Genomic DNA, 26,995 nt, shown 5'->3' on the forward strand with positions numbered 1-26,995 from the left:
AGAAAACATCAGTGTTCCCCCTGGAGCCTGCATTTGATGTGATATTAAGGAGAGCGCCCAGATATATTTATTTCTCTTGGTTTAATCCCAAGAAGCTGTTGGAACTGTCAGTTTCCATTACGAAAGCGGCAGGTGTAAAAAATATTATCTTCTGTTCTCTACAACAGAGCCAATCCAAGAACTTTCCAGAGAAATTCAAAATTCTTTGCCCAAGTCAAATATAATCTCTAATTGTGAGCTCCCCCTCTGTGTGTGTGTGTGTGTGTGTGTGTGTGTGTGCACGTATGCACACGTACGCATGTGCATGTATGTGTGCGTGTGCACCTGTGTGTGTGTGCTCATGTGTTCGCATTAGACCTAGACTGAAGTAGTGTTCAAGAAAAACATTCCTAGGTTGGTTCTGAGATGCCCATTCTGAGATGGCTTCGTGTGTTCTGTTGCCTTCTGGCTTTAGGAGTCTCTCCAGAAACCATAAACAAAGGGCATTCCTGTCTTCAGCCGAGTCTTCAGGGTCTAATCCACTGTGTCTTGAAACTCAATCTACTGATGTGTTTTCAAACAAGGGCACCACTGATGTACCACAGTGACCAGGAATACCAGGTATAAAGTGTGTGCAGCCAGCTCAGTTCCGTTCTCTCTGTGCTTAAGGAGTTGTGAACTTCTTACCCAGGACCCTTCAGCCTTAGGAGTTATGTCGGGTTCTTTTGTCTTTAAGGAAGATATAAACACACTACCTTTGATCCCTTACCAAAATTCTCTTCTTGACAACACCCCTTTAAACCTTGTGTTTAATTTTAGTTCATACTCATAAGAGAAAGCTTTAGACCAGCACGGCTCTTCCCTTCACTGTGACTGACCATCGGTCGTAACTATTCCATGAGTCGCTCTCTCTTGTGGGGTTGGGCATGCTGTTAAAGCCAGACAAAAAACAATCTGAATATTCCAAAATTCCAGTAAATCTTTTTATGAGGCATGAACAAGAAAGTGCTGTGTATCTCTGGATTCTCAACTGTCCCTCTACCTTCAGATTTTATTCATAATAATTTATATGATTAATATATGATTAATTATGCAATATAATATTTAGATTTTATATTGTATATTATACATTATATATTATGTAATATTAATAATAATAACCAAAGCTTTCTCTAAAGTGTTTCCTCACTTTATTCTCCAATTCCTTTTCCTTCTATCGACTGGCACACACTTCTCCAAGGTAAGTCTGGTTCTTCTCATCAGCAAAACAAAGCTGACATTTATGGGTGCTTCTCTAGACACTAAGTTGTTATTTTGTTTATTGTTGTTGTTTGCTTGAGTTTACTCATTGTGAATTTTTGAGCCTACGGGAAAATCAGGAACTTAGAACCAACAGCTAAGTACCATTGCTTAGATTTACAAGTGTCATTGATTTCCATTTGTCAAAAACAAAACAAAAACAACTTTTTAGGAACTAATACTGATATAAAGATGATAGAAGACCCAATCCTTACCCTTTTCTCTCCCATCAGAGGGAACCACTATTCAGACAGTTGCTAGATGGACTATGGGATGGGCCATAATTAGGTAGCAATAGAATACAACATTTTAACTCTGCTTGCAGGTGGGAAATACAATCTCCTTCCTGTTTTTGTTTTTTTCCCTGACTACTAGTGAGGTTGCACATTTTTCATATTTATTGGCTATATGATCTGCTTCAGCAAATTGTCTCTTTATCCATTATTTATTTGATTGTTTTTTCTATTTGATTTGTAAAATTAATTTGATTATTCCTTTGCCTACTATACTCAGATAGCTACTTGCAACCCATAACTTGCTTGCTAAATTTGGTATATATATATATATATATATATATATATATATATATATATATGAATTTCTGCCGTATCCTACAACAATAAAGGTATCTTAAAAACCTTTTTAAAGATTTCTTTTTCACACCCCAAGTTTTCATTTATCTAAAATGTATTTTTATAGTTGGATAGAAATATAATTTATTTTGATTTCCAAATTGACTGACTGTATTTCTGCCTTTGCTGTATTTGAACAACTTCTGTGTGTGTGTGTGTGTGTGTGTCTATGCATTTTCTTGTCTTATTCATTTGCCCACTGTCTCTAACACTAATACTAAATACACGTGTCCTCACCCGTGGCTAACTCTCACCTAATCAGTCACAGAAATGTTGGCATTATCTCTGCTTTACAGATCATGCAACTGGAACCACACTGCAGAATCACACAGATAGTAAATCAATAACACAGTCTGAATGAAAACCCATCTGAGTGATGTCAGAGTTTAGCTGCTTCTGCCTCTAGGTCACTGCTGACGTGGGAGGGGCTAACCCTTCTCACCTTGCCTGCTTGTGCCCAGATTCTGTCGTTAATAAGGAAGGGAAATGTTATGGAATTGATGCCAGAGAAGCACTTGCAGTTAGTCTGAACAAAACTATTAGACATTGTTTAATTTAGACCTGCCAAAAGTAGATCAGAGAACCTTATAAGTATGGAATCATTCTTATTCCAGTTGGTGTGAGCATTCACTCAGGTAATGTAATCACATCTCAGTGAAAACTCAGAAACAATGGCTCTTCATCGATGTTAACATTCTGAGAACAAACAGAAATGTCTTCCCTCCCTCCCTCCCTCCCTCCCTCCCTCCCTCCCTCCCTCCCTCCCTCTATTTCCCTTCCTCTCTCCTTTCCTCCCCTTTTCTCTCCCTCCCTCCCTTCTACCTTACCTCCTTCCCAGCTTCTGTTCATAAAAAAGCTGAAGCAGCTTACAAAGGCATGCATAAAACAAGGTAGACCTCCCTCAGAAATGGTAAAATGGGGGCAAATGGAATACAAATGCAGTAAATTAATAATTCTTCCTTAGAGTCGTTTCTTAGTTTGACCACAACATGGCCTTAAGCTTCCTAGCAACTGAAGCAAAGAAAGCCTGTTCAGCTGCGCATTTCACAGTGGGCATGGGATGGAAATAGAATAGTCGCTAAGGGAATACCCAGCGTGTCCTGATTCAGAGACTGGAGAGAAACGTTAGAACATTGGGCTGCAGGTGGGCTGAGCTCATTAGGGTCTTCTCAGTGGTGGGACGTGATTTTGCATGATCTGCACTATTTTATGTAAACGCCACTTCCTTGAGGGATAGATTATTCTTTATCATGAACAGTACCTAAAACAATAGGTGCTCATAATACGTTTCAGGACTGAATGTTATTTATAATTCCTATTTGTAAAAATCATTGGCTGGAGTAACATTTGTGATAATTATAGCTCCAGACATTATCAATGAGCTACCTAGAAATGACATTTTAGGAGGTATTTTTTTAGTTCCATGGACAACATTATCAAAAATAACTCAATAGTTAGTAATAAATTTAGCAAAAGCAGTGCAGTTTGCCCACCGAAAACTACGGAACACTGTGGGAAAGCCGGTGGGAAACCCAGGAACAAGTACACAACAGTAGTTCTGTGTGAAGTAAAAAGGCTGAGACTTTGGGTGGGGTGGTTTTCTGGTTCTCTGACTTGATTGAGGACTGTAATTTAGAGTTGTAAGAAGAGGGACTGAGGACATGGCTCAGCAGTTAAGAGCATTGGCTACTTTTAAGGAGGATGTGAGTTCGAATGCCAGCTTATAACTGTCTGTAACTCCAGTTCCAGGGCATCCAACACCCTCTTCTGGCCTTTGTGGGCCCCAGGTACACATGTGGTACACAAACATACATATAAGCCAACATATATGTAAAATGAAATTTTGAAAGATTAAATTATAAATAAAAAGTTAGCCTCTCTCTCTCTCTCTCTCTCTCTCTCTCTCTCTCTCTCTCTCTCTCTTTCTGTTTGGCAGCCTTGGGATCAGACCAAGGGCCTCAGGCATACCTGGAAAGTACCTGTCCTTCCTTTCCCTCTCCCACAACCCAGCTTTTCTTCCAGCCCAAAAAAGTGTATATTGGATAAAATAGAATCATGCTATATAGAAAACTGCCTCAAATGTTTACAGTGTGTAATTTATATTAAGAACATTCAGCATTGCTGCTAACCCATAAATCTGTATTTTGATATCCCATGAATTGGTATTCTCATATATAAAATAGGTATCTGCTATCATTGTTGCCTAATTTTTATTGAGCTTGTAGCATGTGCCTATCACATTTCTGAACAGCTCTGTAAATATTATCACATTGAATGCCCCACGGGGTCAGGGAAGTTAACTGTTTTGCCCAGTGTTACTCTCTAGCAGAGGAAAGACCCAGGGACAGGAGCAAGCCTAGGGCCTGGGCAGTCCATGTGTTCTCCACTGTCCTCCCCTGCTCTTCTTTCTGACCTCATCATGGTAAACCCTAGTGTCCAGTGACTAGCTGGAAGTATTTGGCCCATAAATATGGAATGAGAATATATTTGGGGAGTCTTAATGCCATCATCAGGGTACCACAATCGAACAAGTGTCCCCATTTTAAAATCATCTTTCCAGGTGGCCCCCTTAGAACTTCAAGATAATCACGTACAAACCGGAAGTGGTAGAGCTCACCTACAAACCGGAAGTGGTAGAGCTCACCTACAAACCGGAAGTGGTAGAGCTCACCTACAAACCGGAAGTGGTAGAGCTCACCTGTGATGTCAGCTCTTGGATTATGTCTCCAAAACCAACCAAACAAAAGACAGAACCCAAGCACAGATCGCAAGATATTTGCCAGATGTTGCCCTCAGAAAATGTATTCCTCAAACAGAGCCTAGGCACTAACACGATTGGATAACAGGCCTTGTTTCTACCTCCAAGACTTTTTTACTGTGCTCAGGGAAGTGAGGGATTTGTAGTTAAGATCCTGGGCTGTAGAGTCCACCAGTGGGGTTCAAATCCTGCCTTTGTAAGAAAAGTGTAGCATGATGGAAAGATGAGGCAGGCTGTCTGTCAGGATGCTCAGAACTCTGTGGGGTCTGAAGGAAGCTTTTAAGACCAGAAGTAGGTGAAATACACAGTCTTGGAAGGCTGGACTTGAGGTGAGCAGTGTGTTAGCCCAAGCAGCCACTGCCATCCATAGTGTGGAGCTGTGAGTGGTGGTACACACCTTTAATCCCAGCACTGAGGAGGCAGAGGCAGGCAGACCTCTTAAGTTTAAAACCAGCCTGGTCTACATAGAGAGTTCTAGGACAACCTGCGCTATGTAGAGAGAGACCCTGTCACAAAACAACTGGACAGGAAGCTGAGTCTCCGTCCTCAGGCGACTGTCCCCTAGGCCCTGCAGGCTATTCTTCTACAAGAACAGGTGACTGGGGTAACGGTTGCCCTGCGATACGCTTTAATATGAGCATCCAATGTGTTAGTCTGGACCAAAGGAAAGATGTTTCAGTGTCCTTTACCGAAGATGGGTTTCAGGGTGAGTCAGATTGTCCATTATGTTTCCTGGTTCTGGAGACTTTCAGTTTATAAACTTAGTGCCAAGAAAAATGTCCACAATTCTGCGTGAATTCTGACACTGTTTCCAGCTGGACAGTATCAGCGATACACCTTGGGTTGTTTAGTTTAGCATTCCATCTGCTAAGCACCTCAGAGCAAAACACGGTGGTCCCTAATTGTGGGTTTTCTCGAACAACTCAGGCCTCAAAAAAATCTGTCTTAGAAATAGATGCTGTTTATGTACTTTAATATAGAAGCCTCACCAAGTTTTTTCCGTGGCATAAATAGGATAAATCATTCTTGCAGAGTGACACTGTAAATCAGTGCAAACCTGCAGGCACTGACCTCTTTACTGTGCTCTGCACCCACTATACGGTGTCTTTTCTCTTTCCAGGAAGGTTATAATAACAGCCAGATTGCTAGGGGCCTACTTGGTACCAGGTGTGGTTCTAAGCTTTTTGCATACACGTTTACATACAACAACGTTGTGCCGAGGAATAGTATAACTGCTTTTGTTTAAAAATGAAGAAAAGTATGGCAGCTTACTTAAGGAGCTCAGCAAGGATTTGCAGCCAGTGGGATACCATCTCTTTTCAGTAGAGGTGGGTAGGAGGGGAGGCCCCCAAATCCCCTCATTCTTTGGGATCTTACTAGCGGGAAGATATTGGCCAACAACCAAGAACTGATGCCTACCGAGGTCTGGGAGACCCTTGTTGGCTTGACTGTTCTGAGACCTGATCTGAACTGATATTGCTGTGCTGGCCTGAGGAGCCTTTGGGGTTTCAGAGATACCATCCCACTTTGTAGTATGTGTGTGGTAGGTCTATGCTTGCTGGGGTATCCCAAGATCTTGCAGACTTAGGCATGTTAGGAGGTCACACTGACTACAGGACATTCTATATGTCCATTGACATTCCACAGGGGTGCCTGGGTTCCAGGGTTAGCAGTAATGGAAGAACCAGTCAGCCCCTTTGGTCGAAAGACTTAACCAGATCCTAGATGGTAGTATCTTAACCGGATCCTAGGTGATAGTGTCTTAACCAGATGCTAGGCGATAGTATCTTAGGTAGGTGCCCTGTGCTCATCCTTCTTAGCTCCAAAAGCAAAACCTGCCACATGGGTATGTATGACACTGTAGTGGACAGTCATGGCCAGGCTGATCTATGGCATGGCTGAAAAATAAATGGGCATTTATTAAGATGCAGCCTTAATTTGGTCACACTGCTCAACCCCGAAGCTAGTCAGATTCAACATGTCTTGTGATTTAAGTAACATGACAGTTAAAAAAAAAAAAAAACTAGAATGTTTGCTTTTAAAATTATTTTACTCCGTCGACAAATATTTATTAGGGAGTTCTCACCACCACTTGCATGCCAAGAACCCAACAAATACTGTGAGTATAGCATTGACTGAGCAAGTTGATTAGACCTTGGAATTGGATGTTCAAGATGGACAGTGATTTATGTGGGTCTCTGCTTCCAGTGAGGGCGGCAGCAATGCTGGAGAAGCCTCTTCCCTCTGAATCTTGCTGGCTGGCTCCACGTTAAGCCCAGAGGTGATGTCCTGGCTTGAAACAGGTTTTTTGGACTGTCCCTTTAGGAATTGCCTTTGCAGCTGCTCTAAGCCACACAGGAAAAAGCATCTCACTGTGTTATTTTATAGCCACACCTAGCTTTGTGACCAAAAATGGTATTGCCAACTTGGTGACCCACTTTGTTCTCCAGAGTTGGCTCTGATTGACTTGCCTGTGAGCCAGAACTGCATCCACTCTTTGAGGTCGGATATTTACCACCGTGAGCCAATTATCAGTAATTTGGATCGTTTTGGAGTGATTTCTTACTGACTCTCATGGTGCTTTCTCTCTGTGGTAACACTGTGTTCAGTCTCTCTTCTATCTCCTGCCTCTCTCTTCCCTGATAGTTTGGAATCCTTGGGAGGATTCCAAGGCCATACATCTACATGTCCAAAAATGTATATTTACTAAAATTGAACATGTAGTTTTTGAGGAAACTTTCCAAGTTGGTCTCTCAGAATTGTTCTAACAAGAACTTTTTTGGGACAATGGGCAGTGTAGTAGGCTTTAGAACCTGCCAGGCCTGGCTTCAGTCTCTCTCTTTTCCAGGTGGTTGATCTGTGCAGTCAATTATTTCCCCTGGCCTTAATTTTCTCATCTGTGTAATGGGGACAGTAACACTTCTTTGATAGGTGAGAATTGCCCATCTCCTAACGCAAATCCTAAATGGAAGCAGTTATTATTGTCATATTGGACTGAAACCTCACCTAGTATGTACATTCAAGCTTTAAAAAATAAAAATTTATTTAGCAATCACCTCTTTTGAAATCATATATACACAAGCTGAAAGACTAAAAGTGTAGCTCTCCAGTATGCTTAGATTGCTCAAGGCCCTGGGTACCATCCATAGCATAGAAAGAAGAAGGGAAAGATGGGGTGGAGAGGAGGTGATAGCCAGGAGATATTTATGCTGAGAAAACTCTAGAGCCCATCCCAGTGTCACTGAGACCCAGAAAGAAAAATGGGTCGGCCAGGGTTATACAGCTGGTTGGCATGTGACAGAAGAGGATCAGGGCAGAGAATTTTATTTCTGATTTCTCTACCTTTGAAGGCTGTGCTTTCCTCGTTTGTAGGTCAAGAACAACGAGCCAGGAAGCTCCTGAACACAAGGACTTGAGGTCTGCGTTTGGAGAGAAGTTCATTTTTGTGACTTTACCCATACACTTTGCAGAGTACAAGGCACACTGGTTGTGTCTCTCACAAAGCTGTCAGGGACAATACAGGGGGTAGCCAAGGAGTTGGTCAGACAGACTTGGTCCCACCATGCGGCAGCTTGCTTCCGCCACATGGCGGCTTACCATACTTAAGGTCTCTGAGTTTTTTGTTTGTCTGCAGGACAATAATCAATAAACAACAGTATCTACCTCCCAGTGTCATTGTGAAGGTTAAAGGCAAGACTACTACACAAAGGTGATGTTGTCTGGCATGTGCTATGTGCTCCCTAAAACTGAGTATAATGATCAATAACACATTTTTTTAAAAGTCTCTATGGCTTCCCCACTATCTCAAGCTGACATCTCACTGGCTGTGAAATCTTCCAAGCAGATGTTGTTGACCAGCCCTTTCCTACCCTCTCAAAGCTCTTTCTCATCCAGAAGCATGGGACCTTTCACCTCACGTTCTACCCTACTCAAGGATGGTAAAATCCTGAACGGATGGATAGAAGTTGTCCCTCAGAAACAGTGGCAGAGTGAAGGAGATAGCTCAGCCGGTGAAGCGCTGGGAAGGTATGAAAATCTGAGTTTGATCCTCAGCATACACACTAAAAAGCTAGGTACAGAAGTGTACACTTGTAATCCCAGGGTTGGGGAGGCAGAGACAGGCAGATCCTTGGGGCATGAAGCCAGCCAGCCTAACTTAATTAGCAAGCTCCAGGTCTCAGTGAGAGACCTCATCCCAAGGAACAAGGGTGTGCATAACACCTGAGGAACAATGCTTGAAGCTGACCTCTGGTCTCCATGATTCTACATACACATTTGTAAATCCTACCACCCCCACACAGGGTTAGGAACTCTATCCCCGAGCTTTCTTCATTATTAACAGGTACAGGAAAGAGGCAGAATGTTGACTTTAACAAACACTGCCACTCCTAGGAGATGTTGCTTCTCTGAAGGCGTTACCGTCTGTGGACTCTGATATTCTGCCTGTATCATCACTGCTTGGACACTGTGTTCTTTGTACATCAATATACTAGGTTCTGCTTGCTGCTGTTTCCTATTCTTGTTTAACTGAAAGTATGAATAGTCGAGTTTCCCATTTCTATTAGAAACTATGATATACTCGAGACCAGAACAATTCAAATAAACCGAAAATTGGAGGCCAAATTAATATAACTCAAGGGTAATTCCTCCTCACCCCTCATTTCAGTGGAGAAATTGTATTTCCCAGCAGGTCTTGCATGCCCTGACTCTGGACCTCAGCCCTCCCTCGATTCCGAATATTACATCATTTCATTTCGGCTAATGTAAACACTCATCACCCTGCATGTTGCAGGATCCTTCTCTACGGGTTGAGACGGAGCCTCGTTTGCTCAGTCGTTGTGGTGATGAATGGTTTCAGAAAGAAGTACAGCAGGAAGAGGCCTTGCACTGATGGAAGAGGTGAGGCGGCTCCACGTGAGATTCTGCAAAAGGATTAAGATTTGGCACCAGGCTGGGTTTCTATGCAGCCTCTTAGGCAGAGAGCCCCAGGAGAGGGAAGCAGAGTGTCAGCTGGGGCTTTGCACACTCCCAGCCGGCCTTGAAGGGTGGTTGGCTCTTCTCTCTCTCTCTCTCTCTCTCTCTCTCTCTCTCTCTCTCTCTGTCCGTCTCTCTTTCTCTGAGGTACCCAGATTTGCCTTTTTAAAGGATGGATCTGGATGCTGGAGTTTTAAAGGAGACAAGGTAAGTGTTCTCATTATTTGATGTCCCCTGAGGTTCTTAATGACTGGAATCAGGTCGATTGCTCTTTTTCTGGTGCAGTATTAGCCAAATAAAATTCCACTGAGACATTTTGCAGAGTAAACCACCAAAGTTTCTTTCTATGTTAAGGAAGTTTCTAGAGTGTTTTAACCAAAAAGGCTTCATTGGAGAGGTACAAACTTCTTTCCCTGAAATTGCAGCGATGAGATAGCCATTCTTTTTTCTTTCTTTCTCTTTCCTTTTTGTCTATAAGATTTTGAAAAAAAGATTCTGAGAGTTTGTGAGGTGTGTATTTGGAGGGGTTTATTTTGCTTTCATCAATGCCCGCAGTGTGTTCTGTGTCATTTTGTTCAGTGAAAATTTCTAATTCATTGTTCTCTCACAAACTCATTTTTTTAAATAAGTTACTGTTTTATGTAGACTTGATTTTTAACTCTCTCGTGGGTGTTTGGCAACTATAATATTGGTGAAGAAAAACCTGAAGTCTAAGCAGTTTTAAGAAGAAAAACCCACACTGACAAGTTTTTGCAAACACCTCTGCTGGCTTTCCTCATCAAACTGAATGACAAGCTTTTTGATGTTTTAAGCAGACTATGTTTTTTTCAAAATTTCTGTGTAAATATCCATAGTTTGTGCAAAGAATGATCTGGTTGATCTGAGGAGTTGTTTATGTATTTGCATTAAAAGCTTTATAGATCTTCTTGGTAAGATTAGCTCAATAATGGATCTTTCCCAGGGTAGTTTTATGCTCAGCACCAACTCCATCCCAAATGCTGTTTCTTTTCTGTTTCTTTCTTTCTTTTTTTTAAATCAGAAGTTAAAAATAACCCTAGTATAAAACTTGAAAACTGTTTTGTTTCTCTGTATTTGGCTAATTTCGTTGCAAAGTGCTGTGCGTAAAGAATTCGAGTTATGAAGACTACTCTCAGATTGGCTCACAAGAGTCTATCTGCAGACGTCCATAACTTTCTGTGAGAGCGTATGTTTTATGGTTGTTAGGATTAAAATTATCAGTTAAGCACTCCTTTCTGCAGCCCTAGAAGAAGGGAAACAACCCTCAGGAAATAACTCGAGAAACTGTCTTCATTTTCTAACACAAGCTTGGGTCTAAAGTCATGAGAAAGGGGGGCATTTGGCAGCTCTCCGTCCGTTGAGCGTGCAGGATGACAAGATAGGAGTGAACATCTGTGGTCCAGTGTCAGGCAGAAAGAGGTAGGCACTCTTGACCTTGTTAATTTATTGAAAATAAGTGGATGTTCTCATTAAATGTGGAGGATCAATTACAGCTCTGGTTGTGGGAGACTGTCTTTACACCGTTTTTTTGTTTTTGTTTTTTTTGTTTTGTTTTGTTTTTATTGTTTTTGTTTGATGAGCCCGTTTTGTTCACATAATTCTTTTTTTTTCTCATGAGAACCCAAGAAGCCATGTGCTCTCTTGAATTTTATATTACTTAAGCATTTTAACCACTGTGAGTATTTTTATTTAGTGAAGAGGCTGCCAGTGATAATTTGGGGAGTTTGGTGGGATGTCTGTAGATTTACGTCTTAATGTGAGAGGAAGTGAGGACAGCTTTAATCTTTGAGGAAAGAAAATTATCCCAAGAATTAAAACATGGAAACTTAATTGTGATGTGTCCAGTTTTCTTTATTATTTGAGAATCTAGTCTGAAAATGCTTTTCATAACTAAACATTATAAAGACATGCTTTGAGCGTGGAAGTGAGTGGTAAATTCTGATGTTGCTTTGCTTTGTTCACCATCAGACTGATAACATCTTAAGAAATAGCTTTAGTTTTCAATTATTTTTAGAAGTCAAAAACAAAGCACAAATGTCCCGGAGTGTTGCCACATCTTCATTCTATCTTCTTCCTTAGCTCTCCTTCTAGAGGAGGGGAAAGTGTCCAGGTAAAAAGACTCGAGAACAATTGCCAGGAACATCCAAGGATGACTGCCCTCGGATTTTTGCTTTTCTTTCTTGGTAAAGGGTCTGTTTATCGTTTATTTCTATTGAAATAGTAAGGCAGGCACCGGACTGCAAAATAATACAACTAGAGAACAGGAAACCATGAAGACTGTCTTCCATGGGACAGTCCTTGAGAGAGTTTTTGTAAAGACATAAACAGTACTTTTGAAAGGTGTCTGTCCACCTTTAGTTTATATCAACAGCATGGCTGAGTTGGTTACAAACATCAGCAGCCTGGACCTTGCCTTAAATGGATGGGAAAAAAATGATACATAGGTAGGTGATAGATAGATAGATGGATGGATAACTGGATGGATGGAAGGAAGGATGGATGGATAGACAGACAGACAGACCTGTTGTCCATAGCCTCCATGAGACTTGTAGAACTTGAATGTCCTAGTGAGACCCAGAGACAGAGGAACAAAGAGAAGTCATTTGGGTTTCTTAGAAATTAAAGACTTTCTTGAGGCAATTGACAAAGAAGACTGAGAAGACAGGGTCATGACATAGCTACTAGAGCAACGGGTACCCAGCATTAGAAATGCTTTCAGGAAATATACAGTAGGTAGAAATAGTCAAAAGTTAATGAAAATATGCCAGTGGAGAGGGGTTACGGGCCACCTGACAGGGATAATGAGATTGAGCACTAACCTAGAATCAAGCTGGCTGAGTTAGGAAATTAGGCCAATTAGTAATAATGAGGGTGTTTACTCACTTATAGGTTTGCAAAACAGCTCCCCAGGCTGAATTAGGGCAAATGATCATTTCCTGAGCTAATGCTTTTACAGAACAAAAGCAAGAGCAGCGTCATGGAAGGTGCAGGGTATCTGTGTATGAACCATTGTGGTTTAATGACAGGCTGAATGGCCGGTTAACAGCCTGCGGCAAGAACAGAAAGCCAAAATAGTGTGTACATGCTGAAAGAGTAAGTACAAAACCATCAGCAGATTTCAGCGCATCTACCCAACCTGCCATCCAGCTATGGGAAGCAGAAAGTGTGATGACATTTGAAAATCCTTTAGGGGTTTCTGATGAAGAACTAGATTCCTTTTTCTGCCTTTTGTCCAGTAGAAAAATTAACTCTTTGCTCAGTACTTTGTTCCAAGTCTTGTGGGAAAACCCCATGTGTCTTAATTTATTGACACCTTTTAACTCTGGAAGTAAGATTCTTAGCTGGAATAATTGTCACTTATAGGTACAGCAAAAGGTGGATATGATTCACAAGAAAGAGGCATTTTGAAAAGGAATGAAACAATTCAGCTGATAAACCTGGGAGATCCAAGTAGAAACCCCGTCCCCGTCCCCCCCCCCGAAAAAAAAGTAATTTAAGGAGCATCCCTTGAGACACGGATATTGGAGCAGAACTAACACTTAGGAGGTCTTTTAGAGGAATCGACCTGGAGGAACCAGCCCCAATCCTTACGGAATCTTTGTAGATACAGAACACACACTGGAGGATATAAGAAGGAGCCAGTAGGCACTACAGATCTTTGCTCTTTTTCTGCAGACTATGTCAAGATGAATGCCAATCTCAAATCTTCTTTAGATGGAAAGATACCAACCAGATCAAGTTGCAATAGATGTACAGAATGTTCTAGACCTAGCTGACAGACTGGATTTGAATAAATCACAAGGACAGGTTGGCCTTTATCCAAGAGTTATAAAGGAATTCCAGAGTGAATTCATGGGACTGTTGGTAAAAAGCATCTGATTTTACCTTCACAATTTCAGCAGCTCCTTCAACCACAGTTGCTGAGTAAAAAAAAAAGTGCCTGGCTCCTTTTCTCTGGACATAAATTAGACCATGTGTGTAAGATATAATAGATGGAGTCATATATTTTAGATAGCAGTGGGTTTGAATTCCCAAGCCCCATATTTCACCATGCTGGCTGACTTCGAGAACATTTCATTCTTGAAATTGCTGAGCGTTACCAGCCCCTTACAATCATGTAAAATAAGCTTATTATAATTCATGTGAACCGAGTAGAAGAAGCACAAAGAAGTGAATGGCCAGTAGTCTGTGGTTTGAGAAGTTATTTATCATCCAGGGCTACAAAGGGGAGAGGACTGCCGTGGGCTCAGAAGTGGATGTTCCCAATCAAGTAAGTTTATAAAGGGCACGTGGAAGAGTTGAAAGATCTAAGCATTTGAGCCTTACGTAGTCAGGTCTACTAGTCTACTGCTCCCACTTGTCCCAGACTGTCGTCTGGTCATTTCTACTCTATCTTAACTCTTCAACCCAGGTGCTCTGTGTTCTGCTTTGCTGTATCTGGTTCTAATTCTCTACTGCCCATGACCTGTTGTATACAGCAGGGATATTTGGGAAGAGGCCTGCACGGAGTCAGTAGGTTTAAAATTTGTGCTGGGCGGGACAAAAAGCTCAGTGCAGAATGTTGTTTGCAGTCAAAAGCCAACAAGGGTCAACAGGAGCTGTGACCTGCACTCTCAAAGGTCACTCAGTCATTTAACAGATTATTTTTTTTGAGCTCCTGGAAAAAAATGCATTGGGGTTATAAATATGAATGAGAGAGCCACTCTGAGAATGGGAAATACATAAACAATTACAGTAGAGCAAGATGTCTCAACCTCAGCACACGTGACATTTTGAGACAAATAATTACATGTTGAAGGGAACAGTCCTATGCATTGTCGCATGTATAACAGCATCCTGAGCCTGCACTTACTGCATGAGACTGGTGTCCCCTGACCCACAGATGAAACATCCAAAAATGTCTCCATTTTTGGGTCCTCTGCTGGGAAAACCACCCCTAGCCGAGAACCACTGGAGCATACCATGTTGGTCTCCCATGTAGAAATGCCCAAGCTGTGAGTTCATAGGAAGTGCTTCTATCCCAGCCCAGGTGTAGACTTATCAGAGGAGGAAGTCATGTCATGGAGGACACTTGCAGGGTGAGAAGCCTTAGAGCTCTTTGGAGGAAAATCACAGCTAGGCTTGGAGACGTAGAGGGAAGGAGGAGTTATTTCTAGGGATGGTGGATGGAGCTTTTTGAGCCTAACCTTATTTATCCCCAGTTCACACTCAGAGCTTCTAGCAACAGGTTAGCAGCCTTTGGGAGCCGCACAGGTAGACGAGGAGTAATGTGCTTTAGGTCTACTGTTCTCAGTGCCTAAAGGGAAGAAATGACATTTCAACCCTTTTCTTACTGAAATTTCAATATGGTTCTGACTAAATTCACTACATGTTTTAGCTAAGATGTGGACTCTTAGTTAGCTAAATGCTGTTAGACCAAGATTCAAAACCTTGCTACCAATAACTTGTCTTGCCTTCCTACTACTTGGGTCTGATTGCTGATAACCACACATCATTTTGGCAATGGCCGGTCAAAGCACCTTTTCTCTCTTCATTACTCCCATAACTGGCTCCTTTTAAAGCAGTTCAACCTTCTTAATGCTGTGACCCTTTAATTCTTGTTGTGGTGATTCCCCTTCCCCAATCATAAAGCTATTTTTGTTGTTACTTCGTAACTGTAATTTTGCTACTGTTATGAATCTTAGTATAAATATTTGATAGCAGGATGGTCTTAGGCAGCCCCTGTAAAAGAGTCAGGACTCACAGGTGGAGAACCACTGTCTTAGAGAGTGATTGGTTTGGATTTCTGCTGGCAGAGGCCTGTGTGCACTTGCTGATTCTGCCTGGAAGATCGCCGAATGGTGACTGTCCCTTCCGAGCAGGTGCATCTTGTGTCTACCTAGCATCTTCTCTGATCCTTCCTGTGGACTCCTTGGTTACTTCGGTGACTCTTCAGTTATGAAATAACAAGTGGCACAGGGCACTTGTGTTCTAGCAGTGGGGATGTGTAGAAGAGGGAGAAGCAATGCAAGATGGGAGAAAGTGAATGAATTAGCCCTAAGATTATACTAGCTGATATATTATAACATATATTATAACATATAATATATTGAATATTATATATTATGTTATATTATACATATTGTGTAATATATTGTATAATGTAAATTATGATATATATATATATATATATATATATATATATACATAAATATGTTAATACTCTCCAAAAACTTCTGATCCAGCAGCAGCCCCTTACTTTACCAGTAAGAACCATGTTTGACAACAAGTAACTAAGGGATGGTTGGAGTTGGAGCCCACCAGTGTGTTGGACTCTGTAGCCTTGTGTTTCTTCTACTTCTATAGAAGAACCACCCACTAAGACTAACGTGTCTGCTGAGCCCCACTTCCTCTGCCATTAGGCCAGGGTCACTGGGTATGTTGTCTGTTTAAAAGGCAGGTCTGAACTTAGGAGACTGCCAGGATTAAGGGAGAAGAAATCCCATGTGTTCTGGGGGCTTCAGGTGATGCAGTGCATCTTTTCTGGTACCATTACATCATCACCTCCTTCTCGACTTGCTGTGAGCATTCTTGTTCCCCGTGTCCTCAGAGTTCTCCAAGCTGAGGAATCCAGGGCAGAATTCTAAAGCTCATGTTTCTGGGTTCCATTGCCTTTCACTTACTGTTCGGTTTTGACTGTGTTGCTGACATATTTGCAAAATGCTAAACCACTCATGAACCCTACTTGACCTTCACTGCAGGTTGCCCTGGGCATGAAATAGCATATTGGCTAGAAAGGCATGCCACAGAGGTGTGTAATGTACAGTTGGAAGGAGGTACCATCTCAGCAACAGGAAAAAACCCTAGGAAGCACATGTTTGTTAAAGAGTAACTGTGATTGAGTGGATCTCATTTTCCCATCAGGCAAGCTACAGTAACAGGTGCTTTGTGACATTTTGAGTGCAAGTACTATGGTTGCTATAAAAGAGAGTATATTTTATAAGGCTGTGGGGAGCAGGAATCAATTCTAGATAACCTACCTATGTGCACAAGGCTTTGGTTTTATTCCTACCCACCAAAACCCATTAAAGAAACAAAACATAATTGGAAGGATCTAGCCAATTAACTTTCTTCCTTTGATGATGACACAGAGGATCAAAGATATTGATGATTGATTCTTATGCAAGCAGAGTAAAGAGAAGAGGGTTTGACACATCAGTGAAGGAGCTCCAGGATACTTTTCCTTTATCTCTTCAAATAACCTTTGATATTGTCTCCCAGCAAAGCATATTCACATCCTTAGAACCTGGAAGGGAAATAAAAAAACCTGACAGTGGGGTTTCTCAGCCTTAAATGGTTGGGAGATGGTAGTGGCCAGTCTGAGACAGCAGACAGTGGGCCTGCTTGATGGAAGGACATTGGTCGGTTTGGAGCAGATGGATTGGCCAGGAATGGCAGAGACTTAGAAGAGCTGCTGATTCAGCTCTCATCTGGAGACTTAGGAAGACAACATTATGTCGCCAGGACATTAAACTCGATTGAAAGTACAGGAGGCACAGAACAAAACAGAACATTGCTTGGCTGGCACTCACTATGTGTTTTGTTTTGAGCCAAGATCTCATGTAGCCCAAGATGACTGCAGTCCTCTTCAAACTATGTAGTCAAGTGTGGTTTTGAACTCCTGATCCTGCACCCTCAACCTCCTAGGTGCTGGGATTACAGGGCTGTGCTGCCATGCCCAGCTCTCTTCCTTTTAAATAGAAAGTCAGTGCTGTATAGTTTTTCAAGCATAAAAATAGAGGGAAAAAATGGAGCCCATATGCCTTTCACTTAGCTCAGTATTTGTCAGTGTTAGCCTCTTGCTTCATCAACCTCTCTACTCAGCATGTTATTTCTGCTGGAGTACTTAAAGCAAACTCTACATTTTATATCCTAAGTTATATATAAATCCTGGCTTGGAATTCTTAGTACTCCTGCCTCAGTTTCCTGTGCAGCTGGGATTACAGTGTGTGCTGCCACACATGACTTGAAATACTCTTTCTTGTATTTCTTCTGACCTGGCTTCTCAGTCATCATCATAGTTGATGCTGCTCAGGGTTCTAAGGAGACATGGAGTTCCAAGCTACCTGAGGGAATTATAGAACCTAGTATGGCAGTCACAGCTATAATCCCAGCATTTGGGAAGTAAAGGTGGAATATCAGGAGTCCAGTGCCGGCTCTGGCTGTGTAGCATGTTGGAGACCATTCTGGACCACATGAGACTTTGCCTCAAATAAATAAACAAACAAACAAACACTCCGATCCTAAAGACAACATGGAGTTTCCTTACCAGCACCGAGTCAGGGTACAGCATGTATGATGCCGTGCCTAGACATCTAAGAGATGCAGGGGAAGTGGAAATGTCTTCGCTCGATTCTGTGGAGTTTGTCATACAGTTGGAAGGAAGTAACAGAGAGGAACAGATTCACACGAGCAACGCAGTCGGGAAGTCAGGTACAGCTCAAGCCCCACTTGGCTCAAAGCCCAGCTTTGACATTTAACAGCTGCAGCGTCCTGAACAAGCTGCTCTGCATCGCTGAGCCTAATTCCTCATTTTTAAAAGAGGGAGAAAAACTCTGCTGGCTTCAGGATTCCATGAAAAGCAGGAGTGTGGCCCTGACATTAGACACTGGAGCTGACTGGAGCCCCAAGAGAGCTGCTTTCTCCTGACAGCGTGTACCCGAAGTCAGCAGCATGACAGTGCTAGTTCTGGGCTAATTCCTTTGCATACATTGGCTCATTTGCGTTCTTATCAGCATCTCTGTTCTATATGTCCATACACTGAGGCTCGGAGGACCAGTTTGTGCATTGTGATCTAGGCAGTGAGTTAGGAATCCAGCCTAGGTAGGCTGACTCAGAGTTGAGTACTCACACTTCAAACTCTTAGACTGTGTTTCGTCTCCTAATAGGTTAATAAGTCTCAGTTTCCTTTTTAGGATATTTTCTGTATCCTTGTAAATTGTTATCTGTTTTGGGGGATCATCAGGAAAATTAATAAAACATTTGCAGATAGTAAATGATCAAAAGTACTTGTTTTTATGATTGTCATAAAATAATGAATTATACGAATAATTAGACAGTCTGCATAATTATTAAATTGTGCAGAGCCAAATAAAAATCTGACAAGAATATGGAAAGATAGTGAAATTAGCACATTTTCAAGCCTTTTGTGGTGAGGGAGGGTGGGCAGGACCCAGTGAGTCCTGGGCCATAAAGAGAGCTAAAGTCATTCCCCTGGCAGGTTAGGCAGGGGTTCCACACTAGACCTCCTGATAATCCACTTAATATGGTGAGTATTTGAGTGGTCAGAAAGGGAAAATGTATGTGTCCTAGACCACTGTAAACAGACTATGCAAAAAGTTATAAAAATGTTGTCCTGACCCAGGTTCAAGTACTCAGAGTAAGTCTCAGCACAGCCTCTGTCTGCTTCTGTGGTCTCAGCATGTCGCTGACCTTTGCACCTCATTGGTTGTTCCCAGGTAAAGGGAGCCCATAAGGGACATAAATCTGAAGTTTGCTTGTGGGAGCACACAAGATAATGTAAGACCCAGGGCAGTACCAAGAGAAGTTAATCACTGGGGTGATCAAATCCCGCCTCTCTCCTATGTTTGTCAGGATTACAGTCTACCCACCCCCTACCTCATAGGGCAGTCAGGACCCTGGGAGAACCACTAAGGCAGCAGGGTGGGTATGATTCGAGGGTGCTCCTTCCACAAATTGGGACTTTGAGTAATGAAAGAAAGAAATCAAGAGGAAGAGGGTTGCATGTGCTCACCTGGTCCAGGAAGTTACTTCTGCTACCTGGATTTCCTTGAATAAGAAGCTTTTCTCCAACTTCTTAAACCATTTGGTCTAAGGCGATGAAGCCTTTAGTGCTAGAGCTTCTGACTGCTATTCCCCTTTCCGGGAAGTTAGATGCTCAGTGTTTGGGCTTCTGCAGGCAGGAGAGATGGTGTGTTTGTTGTATATGCTCGTTTCTCAAGCCCTGTGCAGGTCACTGGGGAGATGGGTATGCATAAAAACGGTCTGGGGCAAGGGAAATGAGTTATGCTAGCTAAGGAAGGTGTTTAATGTGTCTCATGAGAGGCTTCCCCTGTGGAGTTGGAGGCTCAGAAGAAAGCACCTAGACGTTGTGACTTAGCCATAGTGACCGGAAAGAGAAAATCATATGTGTAAGAATGAGTGACTGGCAAGCACTCAGCCCTAAATGGACATCCACATCACCTGCTCCAAAGCTCACTGTTAAAAGAGGGGGCAGAAACAGTCTTAGAGAAAGAGCAGCCCAGAACACTGTCTTCCAGGCATGACACGTTGGCTCTTCCACTCTCAGACTCGGCAGCAGTGATTGATTACCTGCACAAGAGTAGGATCTATTGGCAGTTAACGTTTGCTGGGGAAGAGAGGGACATTTTCTTCAAGATTATAGCCACTGGTAACTTGCTGTGCTACCATAAATCAGCCCCAACCCATACAACTGTAGTCAAACTCCCTGGGTCCCAAAACAACAACAAAAACCCAACAAGAAAGCAGAAGGGGGAGCGGTTAGGAAGACAAAATGATCAGTGGGAGTGGAAGGGAGACAACAAAGGGCAATGAAAGCTAAGTATAGATAATACATTGTTACACGTGTATGAAAATGTCATAATAAAACTCAGTATTTATATAATTAATATATGTTAATGAAAAGTCAAAAACCCGTAGAAATGTGAGAAAAGAATGAACCCCTGATGTTGGGACCCCACAGGGAGCTATTCCTGCAACATTGCCAGGCTCTCAGAACTCGCCCTAGAGGAGACAGCCTGGGAACATGGCCTTGACCTGGTGAGGAAATGGGGTCTGGGACAAATGACACAGAAGAAGCAGTGCCAGGAGTCTGTTGCCTGCTTACCCATCCTGTGTGAGCAGCTCATGGCTCACTGGAGTATTTTCTCATGAATGAAACAAGGACTGCACAACATCCTTTTTGTTCCTCAGTTCTATGGGTCTCTGAAATTATTTTTAAAGTTGAGGGGGGGAAAAGAATCAAGTAACTACTGAGACCAGATTTCAGTCCTTATTAGGTTGCAGAATGGGAACAGAGACAGAACCTGGTATTGAGAAAGAATTCGGGGAAATATTTGAGAAGAGACAGCTTTGATATTGAGTAGGAAGACCTACAATTCTAGTAAGTGCCAAGCCCGAGCTACCAACAAAGACAGGAATCACGGGAGGAGGCAAAGGAAGGGGGAAAAAGTCCTCCTAGGAGCTAAAGGCATTGGAAAACAAGCGCCTGAGGCCTCTCTCGGAAAGGGGGAAGTTGTTTGGAAACATGGTGATGAGTGGCTGTCACAGGAGAATATGCCAAGGTGATGGTGGTGACTGACACATGTGCCCAAGAACTGAACCCCCTGAAAGCGTAAGCCAGGAAGATGAAGCATGAATGTTGCTGCTCCCTCTTCTGGGTGGGGGAACTGGAGGAGGCTGGCTCCCCAGCCCAGAAGGCCAAGTGAGAGGCACTGTGTGACCTTTAGCCACTGGGCAGAAGTGATGTATGTGTGCATGCCTATGTGTATGTCTCTGTGTGTGCATATGTATGTGTGTGTGCTTGTCTGTGTGTGTGCATGCCTGTATGTATGCCTGTGTGTATGCCTCTGTGTGTACACATGTGTGTGTATGTGTGTGTGCATGCCTGTGTGTATGTCTCTGTGTGTGCACATGCATGTGTGTGTACATGTCTGTATGTATGTCTATGTGCATGTCTGTGTGTGTGCATGTCATATGCATGCCTGTGTGTATGTCTCTAGGTGTGCACATGTATGTGTGTGTGTATACCTGTATGTATGTCTGTATGTCTGTGTGTATGTCTCTGTGTGTATTTGTCTCTGTGTGTCTCTCTGTGTGTGTGCATGTCTGTGTGTCTCTCTGTGTATCTTGGTTTATGACACTTGATGTTTGTATGGGGCACTTGCCTGGAGTTGCCTTCACTAAGAGATAGAATCACTTAGGAGACTGGAAGAGCTAGGCTCCAGATGAGTAGTGGTTCCCTGAGAACTCCCAGAGTGGAGAACAGAATGGGTCTTCTCTCCTGTGGTATGGAACATGAGCCAGATGCACAGTCAGGCACTGTCTCCTGAGTCACACAGCAGCAACGGCAGCATCTGTTGTCTGCCAGACATCAGGTCAGGCCCATTAGATGCCTGGTCACAGATCTCAGAAACCCAAGACAGCACTATATATTTATCCCCATTTTGCTGTATATTCCAGGGAGCCTAAGAGGGTTGAGACTCAAAACTAGTAGTAAATTACAAAGATAAAGATTCCTACCAAGTTTTCCTAGACCTCTTTCACACAGCACAGTAAGAGTCCTTCCCCGTCTGCAGCAGGCACTCCCCTTTGCCATGCTTGTAATGCATTACCCTAATACAGTAATGCAGAACATAGAAACTCCAAATACCATGGTTTTGAAATGTTTTCTTTAGTAAATATAAAAATGATATTTCTCTTATCTTTAATTTGCCTTCCTGATAACTCCTGAAAGGGTTCACTGTGCTTGCTGATGGTCCTCCCGGGGGAATTGTCTAGCCCCCTTGGGTCCCATGGGAAGACAAGGTGGTCCAACACACTGACGTTACCTATCCAAGCTAGTTAGCAGAAGGGCCAAGGCCAGAATGGAAGAGCCAGTTTGACACTCTCAGCTCTCCCGACTGTCCCCACACTGTCACCCTGAGCCAGACTCCTAGCTCCTTGCCATAATGCAGACTCAAGAGCTTCCTTTGTCCCCTGGGTTGTCCAGGAGAAAGAGAGAACAAGACAGAGCTGCCCAGAGCATCCACACATGGAGTCTTTTTCTGCACAAGAGCCCTGGAATCTCTTCTGTGAATGATAGTGATCTACTCACACATACTTTAAAATAGCTGGGTTGATTTGAAATTAAAAAAAAACAAACAAACAAACAAACAAAGGAGAAAAACAGTGGAGGGGCAGATGGTAGTTTTTAGAAGAGCTGTCACTGGAGATTTCTAAAAGCCAGCATAAAAACCTGCTGATAAATTTCTCATTACACTGGAGATCGCCCTGAAGTGCACAGAACAGCCATGGTGTACAAGTCTAGCTTAGCGTGCACAATTCCCCATCACACCGCTGTCTTGAGTCTTCACCTCGTTGCCTTGTTACTGCCTAATATCAAGGATTCAGTGCATGTCATCTTTACCACATGAAAGGCAAACCGAGACTGAGTAAGGTTGTGATATGGTACATGACAAAGCTAGGCTTGAGCCTCAGCTGGATGGGAGGACTTCTCGTCACCACGGCTGCCTAACATGTGCCCCCTGGTAAGGGCAGAGGCTTCAGCATTTGACCAGGCAGGTATTTGAATAGGTATTGATCCAGAGAAGACACGCAGAGACCCCTTGTGGAGATCCCTGTTTGAGGTGAACAGCAGCAACAGTACTTTTCTACTCGGCTAATCAAGACTCAAGAAATCAGCTGAAGTGAACCAAAGTCAAGCATGTTATCCCCTCCAGGGCCATTTTCTCTCCCTCATGCACACACACACACACTCACACACACACACACACACACACACACACGCATGTGGACACTCACTAAGACACACTATACCTCACACATGCACAACAGCTAAGAATAAGATGAGTTTAAATAACTCAAGCCAACAGTTGGTTGAAATTACAGACTCCAAGGCTAGTGGGCACAGTGCCAGGGTATTCTGATTCCATCTCTGCCAGCAGACTGGTATCTCCCTTTTAAAAGAGAAGAGGCATTTTGTCCTCAGCCCCAGTTGCAGGAGGCTTTTCAGTGTTGATCTCCTTTGGCCCTCTCTAAGTAAAAGCGAAGAGCTGGCCAATCTTCGCCTCTCTTAATGTGTGGCTTTCCTTGATGAGCTGACAATTGTCATTTGAGAGAATCCATGTATGATTGCTTAGCCGCCTTGTGTTGCCCATGGCAACTAAGATTTATTTTACAAACACATACACAACAGCCACTCTGCAGCAGGCACTGCTGCCCGAAATAATGTACAAATAGCATCTAGCCTTCTCCTCCCAACCCTCAGGGGAGATTGAGACAAGGGGTTCTGAGTAGCTTACATTCAAGTGACCTAGCTGGCCCATAAAAGCAGCAGGCTCAGGATTCAGGTAGCCTGACCCCCGTGTGTTACTGAAGAGGAGTGAGGAGTTTCAATTTCTTCTACCGTAGAGGTAGAGTTCATTGTCTCCATGCTGGACTTTTCTCACACAGACACTGAGCCTGCAGTTCATGCATCCTGTGACCTTGGGGACAAGAAAGTGCCTAAGCAAACCACAGCAAGCAATGGGAAATGAGTCAGAGCCCATTTATGTTGATAATTTATTTTGAAAGGGAGATTCATCCAGTGAATGAACACACAGACCATGGCTCTTTGTAGCTTCTGTTTGCCACTCGGATGCCATGTTTTTTTTTTTTTTTGTTGTTGTTGTTGTTTGTTTGTTTTTTTTTCTTGATACTCTAGGTCATTGCCGTTCAATACTCACAAATTCATATATTAGTGTTTATGCCTTCGGCCCCCCTTCTGCATCTGGGACGGTGGACTCAACTGCACTTCACCTCTTGTGCCTTTGACCCCTTCTGCTAAAAATAAGGGCGGGATGAATGTGTGGATTCCACGTAGGACAGATGGTGGTTTTACTGGAGGAGTGTGGTTTATGCTTTACAACAGCTGCATGTATGGAGCAAAAATCGTTCCAGTGACCTATTTTCAGATCTCGACACATACATTTGGCTAAAAATTCAGCATGCACGTTCTCAAGAAGGAAGTGAATATAAACAACCTCATACATTACCCTGTACACGGAAATCCTCCGCCATTAATGCTTTCTCTTTGCCCTGCCATATAGTATGCTGGCCGGGGGGAACAGAAGTCCCTTTCTATTCTTTATGGTGATAAGGACTGCCAGAAGCAAGAGCCTGTGTTCCCTAAACATCATCCCACTGACCCTCTCACTTTGCCAGAGACTTCTAAGGGTATACATATACATACACACACACACACACACACACACACACACACACACACACACACACACACATATCACAGTATCTATCCTGAGGTGGTTAGAATGCTTGAAGTCTTCATTGTTTGTGTTGATGCCACGAACCACCCATGCATCCAGTCCTAGACCCCATGAAGATGTTTGGAAGAAGGAAATATTGCACACTGGTCTTCTTTTTATCTCTTTGAACTGAAGATAGACTCTCTCTACTTCTATCTCTGTGAAGTTCTTGGATTTCATATGACAGCTCCCTTAGGAAGGAAAGTTCTATTATTTTTTTAAAATCTACAAATTGGCATTACAAAGCAAAATACAAAAAAGTGCATTAAGAAATCTATAAAGCAGCATTAGTTGAAGATGCTGGTTAGTCACTTTCCGGGGTTGTCATTGTGCGTATGATGCTCCCATCGGGCTGCAGGGCATTCCACAGAGCGAGCCTTCAACCTTTGTAGTTGCTGCTGGTAGGATGTCCCTGCCCTGCTCCCCCCTGTTGTTGCCGATAGCCTGTTCCCAGCTCTTGACTTAGAGTGGAGTTTGGACTCCTATCTTCACACTTGCCCTGATCCTCTACTTGAGCATCTGCCTACTCCTCTTACTTACATTACTGCCAGATCATCCATGGTGGATGAGGCGTCTTCCTTGTGTACACCTGAGCCGACATCACGGAGCATAGTGTGTAGTTCCCAGTCACATACTAGAGCGAAGCCCTTGTATGCATTAGCCTTTAGAGAGTCGCATTGTCTCTTTTTGTATTGCTTTGTAAGAACAGATGTATTTGTTGTCTCATTTGATGGTTGCAGTTGAAATATAGAAATGTCTGTGACATCCCAATGAAAGAATAAATTGTAAAAATGAAATTTTAGGTCTCAAAATTAGGTTTCTTAGGTTCAGAGTTTCAATTTACATAGGTTTCTTAGGTTCAGAGTTTCAATTTACACTCAAGTGTTAGCTGCCCCTGGGGTGCATTCCAAGGGCTTAAATAAACATTTCAAAGGCACAAAAGACCCAAGATAGAGGCAATAAAATACCTGAGTAAACGGAAGTCACTTGAAAGGAATTCTCCCAGGAGCAAGATACAGATGTAAATTAAGATAATTGGGATGGGGGCTAGATGGAAACCAGGCTTGGGAACGGATGTTTGATATATCCAATCATATGTAACCGCGCCAAACTTTCCCGCTCTCCCCAACCCCTACCTATAAATATCCCAAGTTTCCTGGGCTTGGCGTCGGAATCTCTATCTCTTGCGTGAGATATATTCCGGCCCGAGGGCCCTCGTCATTAAACCTCCTCTGCAGTTGCATCAAGAAGGTTTCTCGTGTGTCCTTGGGTTCGTGCAGGTCCGGACTTGGGTGAGAGTCCCCTTTTGGGGTCTTACATTTTGGTTCCCTGACCGGGAAACGCGCGACCACCCTAGACACACGACGACCCCTTGGAGGTAGGTTTGTGTGAGTGGTGTGTGTGAGAGTGCGGCGCCGCTGTCCTTGTCTCTTTGTTTTGGTTTCTTCTGCTGTCTTTGTTTCTGTGTTTTGATATCGGTTTCTTTGGTGAGGGGAACCTTCCCCATCGGAGACTGAGTGCAGCTGTCATTGTGGACCGTGAGGGCCCAATGACTGTGGATGGACAGACGTGTTGAAACCCACAGGCTGCAGCCCGGGAAGGACGCTTCACGGGTGGTTAGGGAGTCAGAGTGGTCTGGCTGCCCTTGGGGAAAGGCGGTATCCTTTCCCATCTGGGTTAGGGAGTCAGGGAGGTCTGACTACCCTGTTTTGGAACAGGAGATGAGTGCTCCTGCTAGGGGGAAGATGTGGAATCCTTCCCGTCAGAGGTCGCGTTTGGCTGGTTCTATGAGACCAAACTCGGGCAAGTGTGTCTGACTGTGTTAGTTCTGTGTGTTTATATTTTGTGTACAGTCTTTCTGGAACCCCTCCCTGCCGCTACTATGTGGCAGAGTACCTGAGCCAGGCTCCACAACCACTGGCTGCCCTGGCCCCCTAGGTGGTCCCCTCTTCGCCAGCGCTCGAGCCGCCCTGGTACTGGAAGCCAGAGTACATGCAGGTCTCCCGCCCACCGCAGTTTAAAAGGCGGGAGATGAGTTCCCAGCCTCCCGCCCGTGATGAATTAAGTACGAGCGGGAAGCGAGAGGCGGGTGGCGAACACATCCTGGCGGGCGGCTAGCGAGAGATAAGGGCTTTAGTGAGTGTGCGCGACATCCTGAGAACTACGTTTCCCAACAGGCCTTGCAGCTTTGACAATTATATCCAAGATGGCAGCCGGCCTGAGAACTACGT

At 43.3% G+C, this 26,995-nt stretch overlaps 1 protein-coding gene across 9 annotated transcripts in view; it reads left to right on the forward strand.

Annotated features, from left to right (window-relative positions):
- Nucleotides 1-26,995, forward strand: part of Plce1 (phospholipase C epsilon 1) — a 300,715-nt gene that overhangs the window by 84,253 nt on the left and 189,467 nt on the right. The window contains exon 1 of one of the 9 annotated variants that reach the window (XM_076920200.1): nt 9,502-9,849. The exons of 7 other annotated variants lie outside the window; for them this stretch is intronic. In XM_076920200.1, coding sequence (XP_076776315.1) covers nt 9,517-9,849 — 333 coding nt within the window. In that variant the 5' untranslated portion in view covers nt 9,502-9,516. Of the gene's footprint in view, nt 1-9,501; nt 9,850-26,995 lie in introns of those variants that run through there. One more of the 9 variants, XM_076920210.1, reaches the window with a different exon arrangement.

Source organism: Arvicanthis niloticus, chromosome 1 (assembly GCF_011762505.2).
Source record: "Arvicanthis niloticus isolate mArvNil1 chromosome 1, mArvNil1.pat.X, whole genome shotgun sequence".
Classification (NCBI taxonomy): Eukaryota; Metazoa; Chordata; class Mammalia; order Rodentia; family Muridae; genus Arvicanthis; species Arvicanthis niloticus.